Source organism: Lissotriton vulgaris, chromosome 1_1 (assembly GCF_964263255.1).
Source record: "Lissotriton vulgaris chromosome 1_1, aLisVul1.2, whole genome shotgun sequence".
Classification (NCBI taxonomy): Eukaryota; Metazoa; Chordata; class Amphibia; order Caudata; family Salamandridae; genus Lissotriton; species Lissotriton vulgaris.
Genome location: NC_141685.1, coordinates 717,152,257 through 717,171,705, shown reverse-complemented (window position 1 = coordinate 717,171,705; position 19,449 = coordinate 717,152,257). Strand labels below are relative to the sequence as shown.

At 39.7% G+C, this 19,449-nt stretch overlaps 1 protein-coding gene across 1 annotated transcript in view; it reads left to right on the top strand.

Annotated features, from left to right (window-relative positions):
- Nucleotides 1-19,449, top strand: part of LOC147747702 (potassium channel subfamily T member 2) — a 1,549,272-nt gene that overhangs the window by 523,127 nt on the left and 1,006,696 nt on the right. Inside the window, exon 8 of the mRNA XM_086926024.1 lies at nucleotides 12,128-12,211. Within this exon, the coding sequence (XP_086782150.1) occupies nucleotides 12,128-12,211 (84 nt within the window). The remainder of the gene's footprint in view (nucleotides 1-12,127; nucleotides 12,212-19,449) is intronic.

The following is a 19,449-nucleotide window of genomic DNA, read 5'->3' as shown; positions in this document are numbered from 1 at the left end:
TCAAATCATATCAGCATATAATAAATACTAGTTACAATAAAATACCTTCGTTTGTGTAGGTATACTGGTCCAAGAAATCTGAAGTATGAGTTACATTCATCCTGTGCAAGACTTTTTCAGGCAGGACTGTTGGATTCCCAAAAACCCATATTCCTATGTAGCCAATAGGGTGTGGTGGGACGTAAAATTCTCTTTTACTTTTCCCTGATGAGGTTAAGGCTAAAGGCTATGGGCAGATCTTTGGAACTGTGACCATTAAAAAGGGGGTTCACAAAACTATTTTCTATAATTCCTTGCCTCTTTCTTATTTTGTATTTTCTTACTTCCTGTTTTGTGTTGTGATAGAAATAGGAAAAGATTACCGCTCCATATTCATGTTATATTACTTTTTTATTTCCTCTTTTTTTCTCATATTTTGTTGGCTACAAATTACTTTTTCAGTAGGTTGTTAGAGGTTTGTGTGCTGTTTTTGTTTTCTTTTAATAAAGACATGGTATTTATTGCCAGGCCTTGATTCGCTAATTTTCTTTGTCAGCTGGGCTTTTAGTCAAATGTCTTTTTTAGGACTTATTTCTGTCAATTCCAATATGTTTACATTTGGGTTTAACAAGTTTGCTTTGTGTGAAGGTGGTAACCTTGGTCTTCTTGAATCAAATTCTAATTTTGTTTCATAAGGTGTTTTAGCAAATGGGCTCCATTCATTTATTACCTTAGGATGTTTTGCTTTTGACTATCCTGTTTTGGACTTTTACTGTGAATGAGTCTTACTACCTGATTCTCACTCCTGGTCAATTCACAGTAATTGGACTGAGCATTCTAACGGCCAGTGCCTACCATTTAAGATGATTGCATATTAGCATGTGTACACAAGTGTGGGCTGCAAGTGGAAGACTAACATCCTGCGCAACCTGGTACCTGCAGACAGTTGCCCTATTACAGAAGGGACGCTTCAGGGATTGGTACTGGCCTGGGGTAGGCCTTATAATGTGAATTGTTAATATTAGTGTAGGTCTGTACTGCTTACTGAAGATCTGTTGTGCTTAGCTGTGTTTACCCTATAGGCATAATCTGCCCTAAAGAACAGTTTCATTCTACTTAGGCATAAAGGGTCGCGCAAGGTATAAATTGGGGATAAACTTGCACCCTAGTGTGAGTTTACTGTTCCTAATATCCCACACATACAACTCATGGGACTTTAAGATTTGCCATAGTTCCCTGGCTTGCCTCAGAATCACATTCCAGGCCTTTGTCCCCCACTACTGGGCCAAGTTAAATACTTTGCTCCCCAACAGGGCGATCAAAGGCCTCCCCACACAATAGAGCAATTAACATTGCTTGACCCAGTTCCTGAGAAAGGAAGGGTTGGGGAGGAAATCTACTTCTGTGATTTAGCTTGTCACATCACACCTGGGCTGGGATATCCCTGGCCCTCTGGAACAAAGGAGAAAGGTCAGACCTCTGTAGCCAACACAGGTGGCGCTCACCATTGATATTTTGGCAGGAAAGAATCAGGCAGCTGTGTCAGCTAGGAACAAAGCTGAGGCTCTCAGCGAGTCTATTTCCATAGACTAATTGACGTCACCAGATTAGATTGCCCCAGAATGCTGTGCAGGAGGGTTGAGACACATGCGGAGTGATGTTGTGGCACCCTAGGATTGGCCAGGAATATCTGATTTCTAGAATGTTCCATCCCCACTTAAAGTCCCCTGCACACAGGAGAGACTGATGAGAAGGTATTGGACTTGGGAGTGACAACAGTGAAAGGATGCCCATCTGAAAGAAGAAGCCATCTGATGCCCTGTAAATCTGACCCCAGCACTAGGAAATGTCACTTCAGAGCTAGCTCCACTGGCCCCCTTATGCCACATGCAGAACACTGCTGGAGCAATGGACATGCTGGGAGACCCTGGATGGTTTCCATAAAGAATTCTGTGGATTGTTGATGGACTCCACTGACCCACAGGTACCTACCAAGTGACTATGGGTCTTTGAGAAGGATGTTTGTCTGGCTGACTGCAAACAGGCTATGCAAGATGCCCTCACCAGCAGGATAGAGCGCACAAATCCAAACAGAGAGCAGGAGGGGTGCAGGGAGCCAGAAAATCCAGCTTCATTTTATTGATGTGTTTGTGACATTAGCAAAATATCTGCTTTATTTATCCCTCCAGTGTACTTTGTTATCTTATAATGTAGTTTTACTTCTGCACCTTACTTTCTCTCTCTCTCTCTCTATTTCTATAACTAAGAATTTATATAATTCACCAATATACCTCATCCACATTTTCTCTATAATTGGGAAAGTTATGAACCTTTTTCTAGAATTCAAGGTTTTACCTACACCATACCAAAAGAGATTCATATTTTTCTCCTTAAGTGCCAATAGTATTTGCATCCCAAAGTAGCATTTTTGCTTTATTTCATGTTGCCTAACAATTTTAATTACTGTCTTCCTTTCATCACATAGAAGTATATACCTGCTTTATGTATTTGCTCAGGTTTCTACTAACCCATCAAACCTCCATATCCCTCACATGACTTGGATTATTTTTCTTCACGGAGTGCATGTTGGTTGAAGTCTTTTCTCTTATAGTTAAGATAAAGATACTATACACTGGAACAATCTTGTCTGGTCTGTAGCATTCATCAAAAAAGTTGTACATGCTACTTGTTCTAAATGGTAGATCTGCAGTTTTTTAGTCCAACTTAACTGATTTTAATTTGTTGTCTACAAATGACCCCCATGTAATTGTTGACCAACACCCTGTACATAAATGTTGAATATCATTTTAATGGGTTGGTGATTGCAGTCAAAAAGATCCCCACTTGTAGAACTTTTGCACAAACAAATTGAAAGTACTTTTAATTACATATTCAAGAAAATATGTATTTTTCCTATTCTCAGGACCTCCATTGTTGGTCTCTCGTTAGTCTGGCATTTGTCACAGTTCGATTCAAAGCTTTTACAGGGATCTCCAACATTTTTTCTCTTTTATGAATTTTAAAGAATGCACAATTTGTTGCAATACTTCCAGGTCTTTACAGCCACGGGTTTAAAACCCTCTGCAATCAATATCAACCATTAGCTTGCCACAGTGGCATATATATGTTTAACATTATCATCTTTTTTAAATGTATTTTTTCCATTTCGTATTTTCTTTCTTTTTGTCCACTACAAAAAGTTTTAAAAAGCTAGCTGATTTATATGTGGGGGGACAATAGGATTGGCTACTATGGTAAATACTCTGTCACTGCCATAGCGGAACTTCTCTGATGGCCAGACAAAGTAAGGGCCATCAGAGGATTGGCTATATATGTCTGTCTGCCCAAATGGAATGGGTGGATATATAGAAACTTTTTTACAGTCAGTCACCGCCAGGCAAACTCTGGCGGTAAGGGAAGGTAAAAAAAAAATGCCCCCCTTGCCATGGAAGATGACTCTAATGGCGAGGGGGGCATTATCTTTTTATTTTTCAAAAAGAAAATCTTACTTCAAGATTTACTTTTTGAAAATAAAAAAGAAACCAATTTAATGCAAGGCTTTGTCATGCTGATGGAGATCTGCACCAAACTGTGAAAAGCATTGACAGAAACCGCTGTGACAGCGGTTCCTGACAATGCCTTGGAAATGACCACCAGCCATGTCTAAGTTGGTGGGCGGCACCTCTGCCAGGGCGACTGAGTAATTTACTCTGTCACCCTAGTGGAGAAACAGGCCTCTAGATGAAATTTAAATTGCCTAAATTTTGAAATTTCCACTAGGCCAGTGGACATTTAAATATGTTGCAAGTGGCACCTTCGTCTGGAAAACAGAGTTATTTACTCTAATGCCCTGGCAGTGGAAGGGCCGCCCACCAAAAATTAAATTAGGCTCAGAGTTACTACTGTTTTTTTCAGTAATGTGTCATGTTTCTTAAGGAAAATCTTTTATAAATCTTGCTTTCTTATTTAATCTTCACACTTCAGGCATTGTCTACCTTCCAATTACCTATATTCAGATAACCAGCAATAGGATCACTGGAGCAGCCCTCCTTTTGTAGTTGGTTCTATGGTCCCTGTCAACTATGCCCAATTTCTCTTTTGCCACATTCTTGTGTTACTATGATCTTCTCTGCTGCTTTTCCTGCAGATTTCTTAATTTGCTTTTTATCTTTGATTTCACACCTTACTTTGTCTCCCCTGTGCACCACTTGTTTTCTCTTTTCGAGACCCTTTTGTACTGTGAAGATATCTATAGCTTTTAAGAATATCATTTACTGAATGAACTTTTGCTGCAGTTATATTTTTAGAATAAAAAATAGCTATTGTTTTATTAAAGACTACATCCTAGCAGCATTCCTAGTGAAATATACTCAATAAATCGCCAGCTTTACTGCCCTCAGTGGTAGTATCAAATGTAGAATTTCAAGTATTCTTCAATGTGAGGTAGTGCAATCATCACTGTCCAAAATACTATCTTTAAATAGTAAAGCCTTTGGATTGTTAACCAGTTGGTCAGATGGGGCATTATATCTCACCTCTTCTCCTCTATTTGAACACCCTCTCTTCAGCCATAAGGGAAGAATGTCTAATACTGACAGTACTAATTGCGATGATTGGGGTATCTGATGTTTTACTACTACGCACATAGCTATCTCTGCCTATATTTTCAAAATTCCTTTAGAAGACTGCTCATTCACCATCATTATCTTGAATTGTTCTGACATTGTAGGCACAAAGGTTGGTGTTTTTTCCAATCTAAATACTAGACACTAATTATGTTTTTACCTATGCCTTCCTGATTTACTTTACTTTGGAATATCTGCTTTAAACCACCATCGAACAGCACTACATTTGCAGTCTTGGTCCAGGGTCTTTCTAGAGTACTCTGTAGTAGTAAGTTGCTCATTTGTGTTTTGGGGAGATCATTTAGCAGTGCTTATGAATTATCTTTGTATTAGGCAGTATCAGAGTTCCACTGCTCCACTTAGAACCAACTTATTTCTATTGACTAACATTTGTAGAATCTGAGATAATATATCTCCTTCTTGATCATACATCCCCAAAAAATTCACAAGGAGAGTTAACACTGATACCAGGATTTTCTGAATCAATCCAAAAATAGGTGAGGCTAACATAGCATTGATAATAGGCTGAACATCATTTAACCCCTTCGATGCTGATGACGAGCTCAGCTCGTCATCAGCCACGGTGGTCGTGTGCGGATGACGAGCTGAGCTCGTCATGTAACATTGCCATTCAAATTTTGCCGCACAGCGGAAAAATTACCGCCGCAGCGATGGGGTTAACTGTGGTGATAGGACACCCCAAGACATACTTCGCATTAAACTATAATTTTCCCTACTAAACACTGCTTCATCCAGTGAGGACAAAGTAGAGGGCAATGGAAGTGAAAATCATTCTCTTGGTAACACTATGGGGCCCATTAGGATGGCGGGCGGACCCTAGCAATGCTGGGACCATCCGCCAATGGTGCGGCGGTCCCGCGATTAGGATGCCACCGCCACTGTGGAGGTGGCATCCTCCGTTCCCAGCTTTATGGCGGGTGGTGCTCACAGGACCACCCGCCACAATGCTGGGAATGCACTGTGTGCATTGTCATGCACAAGGTGACAGGCACCGCCTCCATGACAATGAAGGGGGGTACCATAGGTACCCCCCATGTGCCCCCACAACCCCCCAATACCCTGGGGGCCCACAACTGGCCCCCATATGAGAATTCTGCATGCCTTTGGAAAGGCTTGTTCCTGCTCCCACGCTAATATGGATGGCAGTGTCTAGCAGACACCACCACCATATTAAACCCATATTAAACCCTTTTCTGCCCGGTCGACTTGTCGACCAGGCGGAAATGCGGTCGACGGTATTCCCGTCTGCCGCGGTACGACCCGCCATACTAATATGGCGGGGGAAATGGGTGGTGGGCGGGGAAGGATGTAGGGCAGATCGCCACCGCCATGAGGGTGGTGGCGATCCACCCTACATCCTAATGGACCCCATAGTCTTCACTCATTCCTTAAGCTTGACCTAAAGCCCATAAGGTCTGACTCCATTTAGGCCCCAACACCATTTTGAGGTAACGGGAGTCACAATATTTTTATTTTTATGCAGAATCATTGTTTAGTCTGCCACTGGTGCCGATGTCGTCTGATAATGGCAGCACTTGCTGTCAACAAAATATGCGGTGTGTTGGTTTTCCTAAGATTCTCTAGACTGCAAGTTGTTCTTCTCTCCAGGCACTCCTAGCTTAGTGCATAGAAGTAGGTTTTAGGGTATTAGTTTTTAGATGACATATAACTATGTCGGAAATATTCATTTTATTTTTGTTGTGCACAACATGCCTTCTTCCTGTTTTATGCTATCCTTTGTAGTTATTTTAGATGTGCTGAAAAATATATGAGTGTTTTTAGTTAAAAGTGTCAATTCCTCTTAGTGCAATGTGTCTGTGATACTGTGAATTATGAAATTGATGTGTTCCTGTTACCAAGGTGCCCCTGATCCCATTGCAGGAATTGTTTGTAACACAAAAGCAATAACTCTACTTTAACTATGTATTGCATAACCTTGTTTTGACATTCCGCATTACTGCATTGAGCCAAGCTCACCTGTGTCATTCGTAGGTGGAAAAGCAAATCTGGTAGAACTACTCTCAAGTCCTAATTTGCTTAACAGTATGTTGGTTAACTCATTATTTTGTGGCCTACATTTACCTTTTATGATTGCATTGAACAAAGTGGCATATATATCTTACCCAGATATAAGTCCTGGAGCAGGAATCAGTTTAAATAAAAACTCTGTTTACCATCACACGGGCTGATCTCCGTTGTGTTCTCCAATAGTTCGGTGTACCTTTGCCATTGTTTTAGAGAAGATCGGGAGCAATACATCACATACATTATAATCACAATTACTATTCTATTTTCAGTCAATAATGAAAGTTTGGTATGGGATAAGGGTTTTATTATAATTAATTTAGTAAGTCATCTTTATTAGGTCACATTTAAATCCATACATTTCAGTCATTTGAATCTGATTAGAAATCAATAATCAATAAACAATACACAGGAAGTGAATGCATTGCAAAAAAAGCATTAAGTGCACTCCAGAAAGAAAATAACCCCTCTTCTAGGAATCAGGAGAGAAATGGTGTCAGCCGAACCATAAAAAGTTCCAGTTCGAGAGAGAGTGAGAGTTTAAGCACAAAGCTTCAGCATATAAAGCAAATCAATAATTCAAAACTCAATCAAGGCAGAACTTTAGATAAGGAGAGGTTCAAGAAACTCAGTAGTCTCAGAGCAACCTGAAAAAAAATCAAGGGATATGGATAGGATCGGCAGCAGCAGTAGCAGCTGCAAAGAGAAATGGGATAAAAAGATTTGGTAGAATAATGGTAACCTACTCCAGAAACATGTACTATTATAAATAGTCGAAAACAATGTTGCTTTCTTCATGTTACATCTTGTCCTCTCTTGTGCAATTGGTGTTCAATGCTCTCCTGGAAACATGTTCACTCCACTTCTCACAGGAATACAATAGCCCATAGATAGCAATGTTAGGTTTGCAACTTCGTTGTAGCAATTTTAAGTTCATGTGGAAATATTTCTCATTTAGGACTGCTTTCCAAAGTATTAATCTATATGCTTAACCTCCAAATATCAATTTGTAAGTTTTTGCTAGCATTGATCTACAACCATCCTTAGGAATAAAACAAATATGTTAAAAGAGGTCAAGTTTAGGTTACATGCTCCATTTTGTATGAGGTGTTCTAAAATGCTTCAATAAAGGAAATTTCAAATTATTTGTTAACAGTTTTCTTTGTTAAAGAAGAAACATTATGTAGAGTTTAGATAAAATGTATGTAACTATTATTTATTACAAATCATGTTCATGAAAGGACAAGAATTAAACATTGTATGTGTGTTTCAGCAGTTCCAGTCTGTCAGCTTTTCAGGCAATGTTGCTTTAGCTATTCTTGGCCTAGTGTGAGTTTTCTTAGGGTATTTTCTACATTTAAATGTGTTTCATGTTCATTAAATGTTGCACATTAATTCTGCATGTTTATATTAAACTATATCATTTTCTCGATATTATTTCAAATGCATCCTCACAAGTCACTCATTATCTGGACATTTAGTCCAGTGTCTGTTTCAAGACACTTTACTCCTTCCAATCCTGCTCTACTTCCACCCTCATCTTGTAAAGAGGCCTTTTGGGGTTCTAATGAATTTTACCTTTCACAGTTTAACATTGTGTGGTTCCATCATTAATTGATTGTATTAATGCCAGGATCCACGGTATTTGCAAAATGTTTGAACAAGTAATCACAGGTATTGTGTTATTGCAAACAACTTCCCCGGAGACAAACTGAGACCATAACTTTAGAGTCTTTGCTTTTACCTATTTTGGATATACAAAAACTGTGGGATTGGTGCACATTTTCCACCTCCCAATTTCTGAATCTGTTCTCATAAAAGAACAATATCAATTAGGCCCTTATTGGCCTTTTTTTATTTAACTGGACTTTGATGGACCTCTTGTATACTTTATAACCCAGAGTTCTAACATAAACTGGTCTAGTGCTTTCTGCACCTGGCAAATCTCCATTTGACTCACTACATTTATCATGATCACCATACTGACTTGACCTATCAAATAGATACCTGGGCCTCTCTCCTTATTGACTGAATGAAGAAGTGTCTTGGATGACATTGGGGTATTAATTGAGGAGTGGTGAGTGCCCACCGAAAATAATAACCACAAGGCATGTCAGGCTAAACCGCTAAACTCACTAAATAAACCTGAGCTCAACCTCATGGTAGCTATCACACAGAGCAGCCAGGCTGAAGTGACAGAGAAAGTGTCAGTTATCTACGCAGTTCTAAAACAGTAATAAAGTCAAAACAAAACAGAACAAAATCCCAAAACGAGAAAAACCCAATAAGTAGAACTGGAGTAATGGATTCGTAAAATATGTTCAAAATTGTGTAAAAAAGTGTAAGTGCCAACCGCAGTCATCTGGTTGCACTTGATTGCGACAAGGGTAAACTTTAATGTCGACCACGATGGAGCACAGGACGGTTGCAGGGAACAAGTCCATGCAGGTCAAACATTTTATCTTCGGACTGAGTTTCTGGAATGGAAGTCAAAAATCCTCCTATAAACTTCAACCTGCAGACTATCCACCTCAAGAGAAAGAGGAACTTTGCCAAGAAGTAGGCAGACATTGTGATCAATTTTACAGTTGACTGCTATGTACACCTGCATGATCTGCCCTCACAAACCCTCAGCGAAGCAGAGAAGCAGGCCTTGAGGCGGGATGTCACTGATAGAGTGAATGCATTGTACTGGAGATACACACCATTGTTTTTATAAGTTGAGAATAGGCTTGGAAAGAATAAGTTCGCCAAAATAGTGGTGGCATCTGTTCTTCCTACTGGGGACATGGAAAATGCCATTGACTCACCCCCATGATGGAGCATATATTCTCCACCATATTCCAAAACAATATAGACTTCAAGATGGCGACAAATCAGTGGTTCCTAACACACAACACACACTGAGGAAATACATGACCTGTGTTCAACATTATGATTAAAAGGACGAGTAAACACATTGGTCCACAATAGACTGCATATGGACCAAACATGTTCCAGAAGAACAGACTTTGAGCACAAGAAAAACTTGGAACTTTGACACCTCTCATACCTATCAGTAAGCAATACCATGGGTAAAGGGTTTCTTTGAAAGTGAAATCCGCTTAGCACACTCAGTATGGGTATATTGTAAACATTTAATTCCAGACATAACTATTGATGTTTAACTCTCTCTACCTGCTCTCTCATGCAGAAATGTTACAGCCAGAATCTTCCCAGTACCAATTCCTGACACACCAAAACCTATAGAAGACGGTTATAGCAAAATGATAGGACATCATGTACTGATAAAAGCACAAATCCATTCTACATAAGAACATTTATTAGCACTCGGTTTTTGAAGCTATCACCACATACATATATTGTGTAGATCAGGCTTCAGACCGGACTTTAGTACCGAGTCTGCACTACTCGAAGTCTCTGAGTCAATTAGAGAATGCTCGGACAGGGGAGAGGAGGCCATGTTGGTCCTCCTCGACCTGTCCGCTGCATTCGACACCATCTCACACGACACACTAATGACTCGCCTACAAGAGACAGGGATTGGCGGCCCCCCCCTCCTGTGGGTAAAATCTTTTTTAAATAACAGAACCCAACAAGTGATGCTAGGATCGTTTCTCTCTGACAAAAAACCACTGACCTGGGGAGTCCCACAGGGCTCTGCCCTGAGCCCTCTCCTCTTCAATGTGTACCTTAAACCTCCTGCAAAGATTGTTGAATCATGTGGAGTCAAGGTGACTTTCTACGCCGACGACACACAACTGGTGTTCTCCTTCAAAGACCATGATGAAAAATCATTTGACAACTTCCGCAACTGCATGGTAAAGATCGCCTCATGGATGGCCGAGAACAATTTAAAACTCAATACTGATAAGACTGAAGTCTTATTTTTTAATCAAAAAACTCCTCTACCCCCCAATATCTGGTGGCCATCCGAACTAAAACCTCCCCCAGAGCCGGTCCCAGCGGCCCGAAACCTAGGATTTCAATTCGACACTTCTCTCTCCTGCAAAACCCAAATCAGTAAAGTAACCTCTGCCTGCTTTGGAAAGCTACGCATGTTAAAAAAAATCATTCCCTATCTACCACTTGACTCCCGAAAAACAGTAGTCCATGCCCTGATAACCTCCCACCTGGACTACGCAAATAGCCTGTATTTAGGGGCCCCCGCCTATCTCATCAACCAGCTACAGAGAGTCCAGAATGCAGCGGCAAGATTAATCAACAATATTCCTTTTCGACACTCCATCTCCCCCCACCTTATCAAACTTCACTGGCTCCCAATAAAAATGCGGATTCAATTCAAAGCCCTGACCCTGGCTTTCAGAGCCCTCAATGACCGTGGTCCTGCATACCTCCGACGCAGACTGAGACTCTCTCATTCACAGCGTAACCTCAGATCCAACAATCTACGCCTAATCACAACCCCCCGTTTTCGTCTCACACGTACGGGTGGAAGGGCCTTCGCCGTTGTCACCTCTAAACTCTGGAACCAGTTACCCACAGAGTTAAGATTCGCCACCTCAGAACCCCTTTTCCGTAAAAAATTAAAGACCTGGTTCTTCTCCCAGATCTAAACTCTCATTCCTTCCCCCTTCCCCCCTCTGAGATAAGGTCTTCAGCGCCGGGACACCTCCGTCGGAGGTAGCTGTGCGCTCTATAAAATACTAAAATAAATAAAATAAATGTTGTACAAATACATCATCAAATGTATTAAGCCTAAAACTGATGTATATGTCTAACTTTCAGCTTTGAAAAAGCCCTAGGCTGATTGCTATACAGAGGGAAACGTGTTGACTGAAATATATAAAACTATCAAGCACAAGAAGAAGAGAACGTGTAAATGAAGCATTTGCAGAAAGCACCCAGAATACTGCATTAAGTTCAAGAATTCGTCAATAGTCATACCTAATAACAACAATTGCATTTTACCTACAGGGTGCTTGTAATATTGTGCTTGGAATTGAGAAAGCAGCTCTGAGAACATCCGTCTAACATATATATAATACAATGCTCTGACAAAACTATCCCAGTGCCGTAACTCAAAATGATGGACCCACCTTCAGAGAGTGATATGGGGCTCTAGTCTCCAATATCTCACACATATTATCAGGCTTTTGTCTGAAACAGTCCCCTGAAGAGTCGGATTCCCCCTGAAGTATATATGCTGCCCTGCACCACAGGTGCTGCATGTGCCTGTGTTACTCCCCTGATGCATGGATAAGCTAAAATGGCTTTCTGGATTTGACCCACTGTGCTAGCTGTGAACTTTATTGAAAGTCCAATATTTGAAGCCAGTATTTCAGAGGTAGTGTTTTAAAATAAATGCCAAAACAATCGTGCTTCTTGACCTCTTTTCAGATAGTTTTAAGGTTTCATTACAATAATGGATCTGCTACAGAAGGTACCGTTTCAGCTTGCTTAATGTCTATGCAAATATTTTTGTGATCTTAAGATAGTGCCTGTTTCTTGTTTAGATTTTCTGGCCACCGCTGAGAAACCTATTCATTCCTGTATTCCTCAACTGTTGGCTTGCAAAACATGCTTTGGAAAACATGATTGTGAGTATAACGTACATCTAATTCATTGACATTTTTTTCTGTTACGTGGTGATCTCCCTTCTGTATTTGCTGTTACAGAAACACTTGTTTTAATGTTATTTTATTTAAAAAGGGTTCTGTACATTTAATTATTCGGCAACATCCTTAATAAATTCCGACAATTGTTTTAGTTTTTCCTTCACTGATCATTCTGTATATGTTCAGTAGAACTGTCTTATCTATGTTTCACAAGCCTGGGCAAAAGCTGCACTATTCAGCCAATAATTTCATGATTTAATGTTTCAGCCAATAACACTGCAAAGATTACTACAAATAAACCACCTTATTCTAAGACATTAACCCATTAACCCCTTCGCTTATTCTGAAGCCGTAGAGTTTTCTTTACACATATAAACAAGCCGTAGCTAAGCAAATATGTTTGCATTTGTATTGCTTGCAGATGTGGCGTGTGCACATCATAAAAACTTTAGAGGTGTTGTACTAAAACAAACCAGCATACTAAAAATGGATCCTACGTATAAAGTTGCTTAATTTTTATACCATTCATTCGTCTAATGTTTTTGCTCCTTATAGCCACTGGGCCACTTGCTGACAGATTTCAGATGTAAACTAGTCCCTCCTGCATTCTAGTGGAGGTGAAAAGACGCACCAAAAAAGCCAGTAAATATTTAATGACACTAAAATAAAACAATTCTTCCCATGTCACTCTCAAGGTATAGAAATATCAATTCCATACTAAGGGGTCCATTATGATGGTGGGCGGATTGCCCGCCATCATCCCTCGCTTTCCCCCCCGCCATATTAGTATGGCAGTGGGACCTCGGCGGACAGAAATACCGTCCGCCACTTTTCCGCCCCGGTCGCCTTGCGGCCGGGGAGGAAAAGGAATAATATGGTGGCGTGTCTGTCAGACACCCCCAGCCATATTATCATGTGCATTTTATAATGCCTTTCCGTGGCGGCAATGCCACCACCGAAAGGCAGGCGGAGTTCACTCTGAGGGCCCCCTGGGGGCCCCCAGAGAGAAACACAGTAGGGGGTGCACACGAGGGGGTACCTATGGTACCCCCTGCATTTGCATAATGAAAGCGGCAGGCACCGCGCGCCATCCTAATGAGGCCCCAGGTCACATAATGATGCCAGTGTTATTTTTGGCTGACATTTTATAAAGCCACAGTTGTGGATCTATAATATTTACTAAAAGTCAAAACCTCTTTTTCTGACCCCTCCCTCTAAATGGGGACATATTAGAACAATTGCAATGCAATTTTCTAGACGTGAATTTGCCCCTTTGACAGTATGCCACACATTAGGCTGATTGATCAGAGAGACAAGAAAATATATGATTGTTTTTGTTAACAACAGTACCAGTCTCATTTGGAATGGTCTTGCTTGGCTTTTAATCCTACTGCTGTTAAGAGCATTTTTTTGTTTACTGGAATTTAAATTGTTTGTGGAAAATATGGTTAGATTTAGGCAATTTTACAATGTAGCTCATTGCCATGTATGTGCATTATTATTTTGTTTAAAAGGAATGCCTTTTTTGTTAGGTAAAGAATGTACTGTCCCTTTACATGTAAAACAATTTGCAGTCCTTTCAAAAAGTTGTTTGGATAAGAATCCAAAGTTTCCTACTTGGGGTGAAACTTGAAAATTACCTCCTTCAAAACACACTTGCATTTTTAAATATATATATATTTATATATATACACATATATATATATATATATATATATATATATATATATATATATATATATATATATATATATATATATACACACATTCACTGATAAAAACATGGGTTTCAGAGACGTTATAGTTAGAAATTTGCATTTAAAAAACTTTAGAAATTCGCAGAAAAAAACATAGGTTTCAGGGGTGTTATAGTGAGCTGGATATTTCACTCATACAAAACCATAGAAATTCCACCGTTATAGTTAGTTCTGCTAACTATAACTCGCACGCCCGTAATGCACTGCTAATGATGTCACATATTACATCATTCATGACATGGTCAGTGACATCACTGTGGTGGTAGATAAGTAATTAAAGAAGTGCATGGGACAGACTGGACGATTAACTAATAACAAGAATAATTAAAGTATTAAGAGTGTTTATAAGTGCTTAAGTATTGGTGGAGTAATAGGATACGTAGATAGTGCAGGATGGGTGATTGGAGAAATGCATGGGACAGACAGAAGGATTCCTACACTGCATAGGTACTAACTGGTTATTCAGAAGAGCATATCAATAGTTTGTAGCTGGTTAGAGGTCTGCATGAAAAGTGTACAAAATATTGTACCTGCACTTGTGTTAGTGACTACGCCATTCCTTAAGTATACAAATAATAACTAGAATAATTTCAGTGCTGCAAAGAGAGTACATGTTGAATTTAAAAGTGCTTAGGTATTGCGGAGTGATAGGCTACGTAGATAGTTCTGGATGGGTGATTGGAGAAGTGCATAGGACAGACAGGAGGATTCCTAGGTTGCATGGGTAGTACTTTACTAAGTAGCTGGTTAGAGGTGTATATATATATAGTGCACAGCTGAATGGAGTTATGCATTGATAGTGTTTGGATTACTTAATCTTACCTTGACAGTAGTACATATCAAAAAATGCTAAACATTTTTTTCAGTTATTATAAGTGCGTTGGTATTGGTGGAGTAATAGGATAAGTAGCTAGTGCTGGATGGGTGATTGGAGAAATGCATGGGCCAGACAGGAGGATTCTTACAGTGCATAGGTACTAACTGGATATTTAGAAGAGCGTATCAATAGTATGTAGCTGGTTAAAGGTCTGCATGCATAGTGTACAAAATATTTTACCTGCACTTGTATTAGTGGTTAGGCCATTCTTTAAGTAAATGACTAATAACTGGAGTAATGTCAATGCTGCAAAGAGAGTGTATGCTCATTTTATAAGTGCTTAGGTATTGGTGAAATGATAGGATACGTAGATAGTGCTGGATGAATGAATTGAGAACTGCATGGGACAGACAGAAGGATTCCTAGACTGTATAGGTACTAACTGAGTACTTAAAAGATTGTATCAATGCTATGTAGCTGATTAGAGGTCTGCATGCATAGTGCACAGAACATTGTAGCTGCAATAGTTTTTCTGGCTAGGTCATTCATTAGGTACATGACTAGTAACTAGAATAATTTCAGAGCTGCAAAGAGAGTACATGTTGAATTTATAAGTGCTTAGGTATTGGCGGAGTGATAGAATATGTAGATAGTGCTGGATGGGTGATTGGAGAAATACATGGCACATACAGAAGGATTCCAACACTGCATAGGTAATAACTGAGTATTTAGAAGAGCGTATTCATAGTATGTAGCTTGTTAGAGATCTACATGCATAGTGTACAAAACATTGTACCTGTACTTGGGTTAGTGGCTGGGCCATTCCTTAAGTATATGACTAATAACTGAGATAATTTCAGTGCTGCAAAGAGAGTGCATGCTATATTTATAAGTGTTTAGGTATTGGCAGATCGATAGGATACGTACATAGTGCTGGATAGGTGAATGGACAAGTGCATGGGACAGGTAGAAGGGTTTCTAGACTGCATAGGTACTAAGGGGCCTATGTAGGAAGGTGTTTGTGATTCGCAAATGCCGGAACAGCAATTTGGTATGTAGGTGCCACATAGCAAAAATAGGAATCGCAAAATTAGTGATTCCTTATTTTGCTCAAGCATTTCCCTTAAATGCTATGCAGGGGTGCCTTTTAAATTGCGATTTGGGCATAAGGAATCCCAAAATACCACCTACTCCAAGTAGATGGTATTTTGCAATTTCCTGTCAAAATGAAAAAAAAACGTTAAATTCAAAGTGCCATGTGGCGCACAAACATGCCCTATGTGCGCCACATGTACTTACAGGCACATTCCAGGGGTGCAACAGGTGTCCTTTGGACACCCTGGCACCCTCAGAATAGCGATTCTCAAATTGCGATTTCCTCAAAGAAAATCTCAATTTGAGAATGTATCCCCATTCATTCCTATGGGCCTCTTGGCCCATAGGAATGAATGGGACACTCATTCCTTAATTGCGATTCGCAATTTGCTAATCGCAAATAAGGAATTTTAGGGATTCGCAAAAAAATTGCGAATTACCTACATTCCATTTTGCAATTCTCAAATAGCGATTCCTTAAAAATTGCTATTTGAGAATCGCAAAAAATAAATTACCTACATATGCCCCTAACTGAGTATTTAAAAGATTGCATCAATGCTATATAGCTGATTAGAGGTCTGCATGCATACTGCACAGATTATTGTAGCTGTACTAGTATTGGTGTGTCTATGGTTTCGAAAATGGTAGTCTGTATTTTAGGGTGTGAGGAGGTGCATCAGATAATCACGTTGATGATGTCATCAGTAATGTCATTTGAGATGTCATCAGTGATGTCATGAGTGATGTCACTGACCATGTCATGAGTGATCTATTATGCGACGTCATCAGCACTGCATTGCTGGGGCGTGAGTTATAGTTCAACTAACTTTGACGTCCATGAAGCCTGTGTTTTTTTCTGTGAATTTCTGAGGTTTTTTAAATGGTAATTTCTAACTATAATGTCCCTGAAACTTGTGTTTTTTTCAGTGAATTTTATATATATGTATTTAATCTCCTCCCACTCTTACAAGGCAGGAATCAGCACTCAGGTTGTAGTTTGGAAGTATTAAATCTGCAAAGGACGTGATCCACGAGTTTCGGCTTCTATGAACCTTGATAACGATACAAGACGTCATTGTAGCATCCTTATTTAAATGTACAAATGACTCCAGTTGCCGACATTACCAAAGGACTACATATTACTATAATCCAAAAAGCTGGCGGCCTTATTGGCCTGGTCACGATGTGAAAATTCAGGAATTGATACAATAAAGAAAAGAAAACAAGTGTTACAATGCACACAGTGCATATGGCTGGGTTCAAACTGGAATGGCATGGTGAGCAAAAAACAATGGATTTAGGCCCAGATCTCTGCACTGGGATGAATGTATGACATTGTTCTGCATTCTGTCCATCAACTGTTGTTTTTGCATTTGTCACCCTGAGTGGGACACGTATGCTCAGACGTGAGTCCTGTCCTCTCCATACCACTGGAATCAAGCTATCCTGGCTGATGAGGGCTGAAAGCCCAAAACCGGTCTTAGGATGCTTGTTTCCAGTCCAGGGAGGACCTGGATTGGCAGTTTGGGCCGGACTGTTCCCATGGGGCACAGGGTCAAGACTGATTTGCATATGGCTGGCTTCAAACTGGAATGGCATGGTGAGCAAAAAAAACGATGGATATAGGCCCAGATCTCTGTACTGGGGTGAATGTATGACATTGTTCTGCATTCTGTCCATCAACTGTTGTTTTTGCATTTGTCACCCTGAGTGGGAAGCATATTCTCAGACGTGAGTCCTGTGCTCTCCACGCCACTGGAATCAAGCTATCCTGGAGGATGAGGGCTGAAAGCCCGAAACCGGTCCTTGGATGCTTGTTTCCAGTCCAGGGAGGACCTGGCTTGGCAGTTCGGGCTGGACCGTTCCCATGGGGCACAGGGTCAAGACTGATTTGCATATGGCTGGGTTCAAACTGGAATGACATGGTGAGCAAAAAACCGATGGATTTAGGCCCAGATCTCTGTACTGTGGTGAATGTATGACATTGTTCTGCATTCTGTCCATCAACTGTTGTTTTTGCATTTGTCACCCTTAGTGGGACGCTTATGCTCAGACGTGAGTCCCGTCCTCTCCATGCCACTGGAATCAAGCTATCCTGGCTGATGAGGGCTGAAAGCCCAAAGCCGGTCCTAGGATGCTTGTTTCCCGTCCAGGGAGGACCTGGCTTGGCAGTTCGGGCTGGACTGTTCCCATGGGGCACAAGGTCAAGACTGATTTGCATATGGCTGAGTTCTAACTGGAATGGCATGGAGAGCAAAAACAACGATGGCTTTAGGCCCAGATCTCTGTACTGGGGTGAATGTATGACATTGTTCTGCATTCTGTTCATCAACTGTTGTTTTTGCACAATGTCATTTCAGCTTACCTTGCCCTGTGACAGCCATACCTGTATATTTGTCAACGATATCTTTGATATTAATTAATGTGCATTTAGTATCAATTTGAACATTTTTGTATATCTCTTGTCTTGTTATATGAAATATTTTTAAAATATTTATAAGAAATATTTTTATGAAATATTTTTATAAAATATTTTTTTGTACACGATCTTGATGAAATATTTGTCATGTATATATTTGTATATATATATTTTTATATCCCCACTGTTTTTCATTTTTTTTATTTCCCTGTGGCCTAATTCCCTTTTATTGTTTAAGCACTATTTTTTCTGTTTTGATGAATTTTAGAAGGTAATTTATATGATCTTAACAACCCCGTTACAAGGCTCTGTAATGGAATTGATGTTATTATTGATGATACTCTTCTTAAATCAAACAGGCATTTGCACTTTACATTTAACATGTCTTCTTTGCACTTACATTTTGCACAACTTTTTGCACTTTAAAATTCTTGCTGCTTTTCCTAATCTCGCATGTTAAATATAGCATAGTTAAGTTACCCATGTATAGAATATTCATGGAGGGTAGGAATGATTTTCAACAATTATGTTCTGAGGAAACTTGTTGTGTATTTAGACAGATTCAATGCAACTGTTTGTTAAGGTTTATATTGAATGCATCCATGAATAGTTATTCTTAACCTAAGTACATGTAAGAGGTCTGTGCCTTTGCATTGATGCTGAAAGAATTTTCCTCATGTATGAAATTTGCGTTTTTGCATTTATGCTGTAAGAATTTTTATAATAATTTCTACCAGTCGATTTTTTAGAAAACATACCCTCAATAGCATGTTTCTCCTTTTCATGACCATGTGATGCGTGATGTCACTGTTATGGGCAAGCACTATTGTAGTCACATATATAAAAAAGCAACAAAAACTTTATTGACTTGCAACGTGAACAAGGGCTTGTGTAGCCTGAAACACGTAGCTGTTTTTCCCTGTGCTAAATAAAATCACTGCACCTGATCCTGTGGTCCGTCTCCTTTCTCGCTGGCGTTACAGGATTGCTTGCCGGAGGTGGTGTGGAGTTTCTTCAAATACATATATATATATATATATATATATATATATATATATATATATATATATATATATATATATATATATATATATATATATAATTCCACAGTTCTGCTTCTCCCGGGATCCCC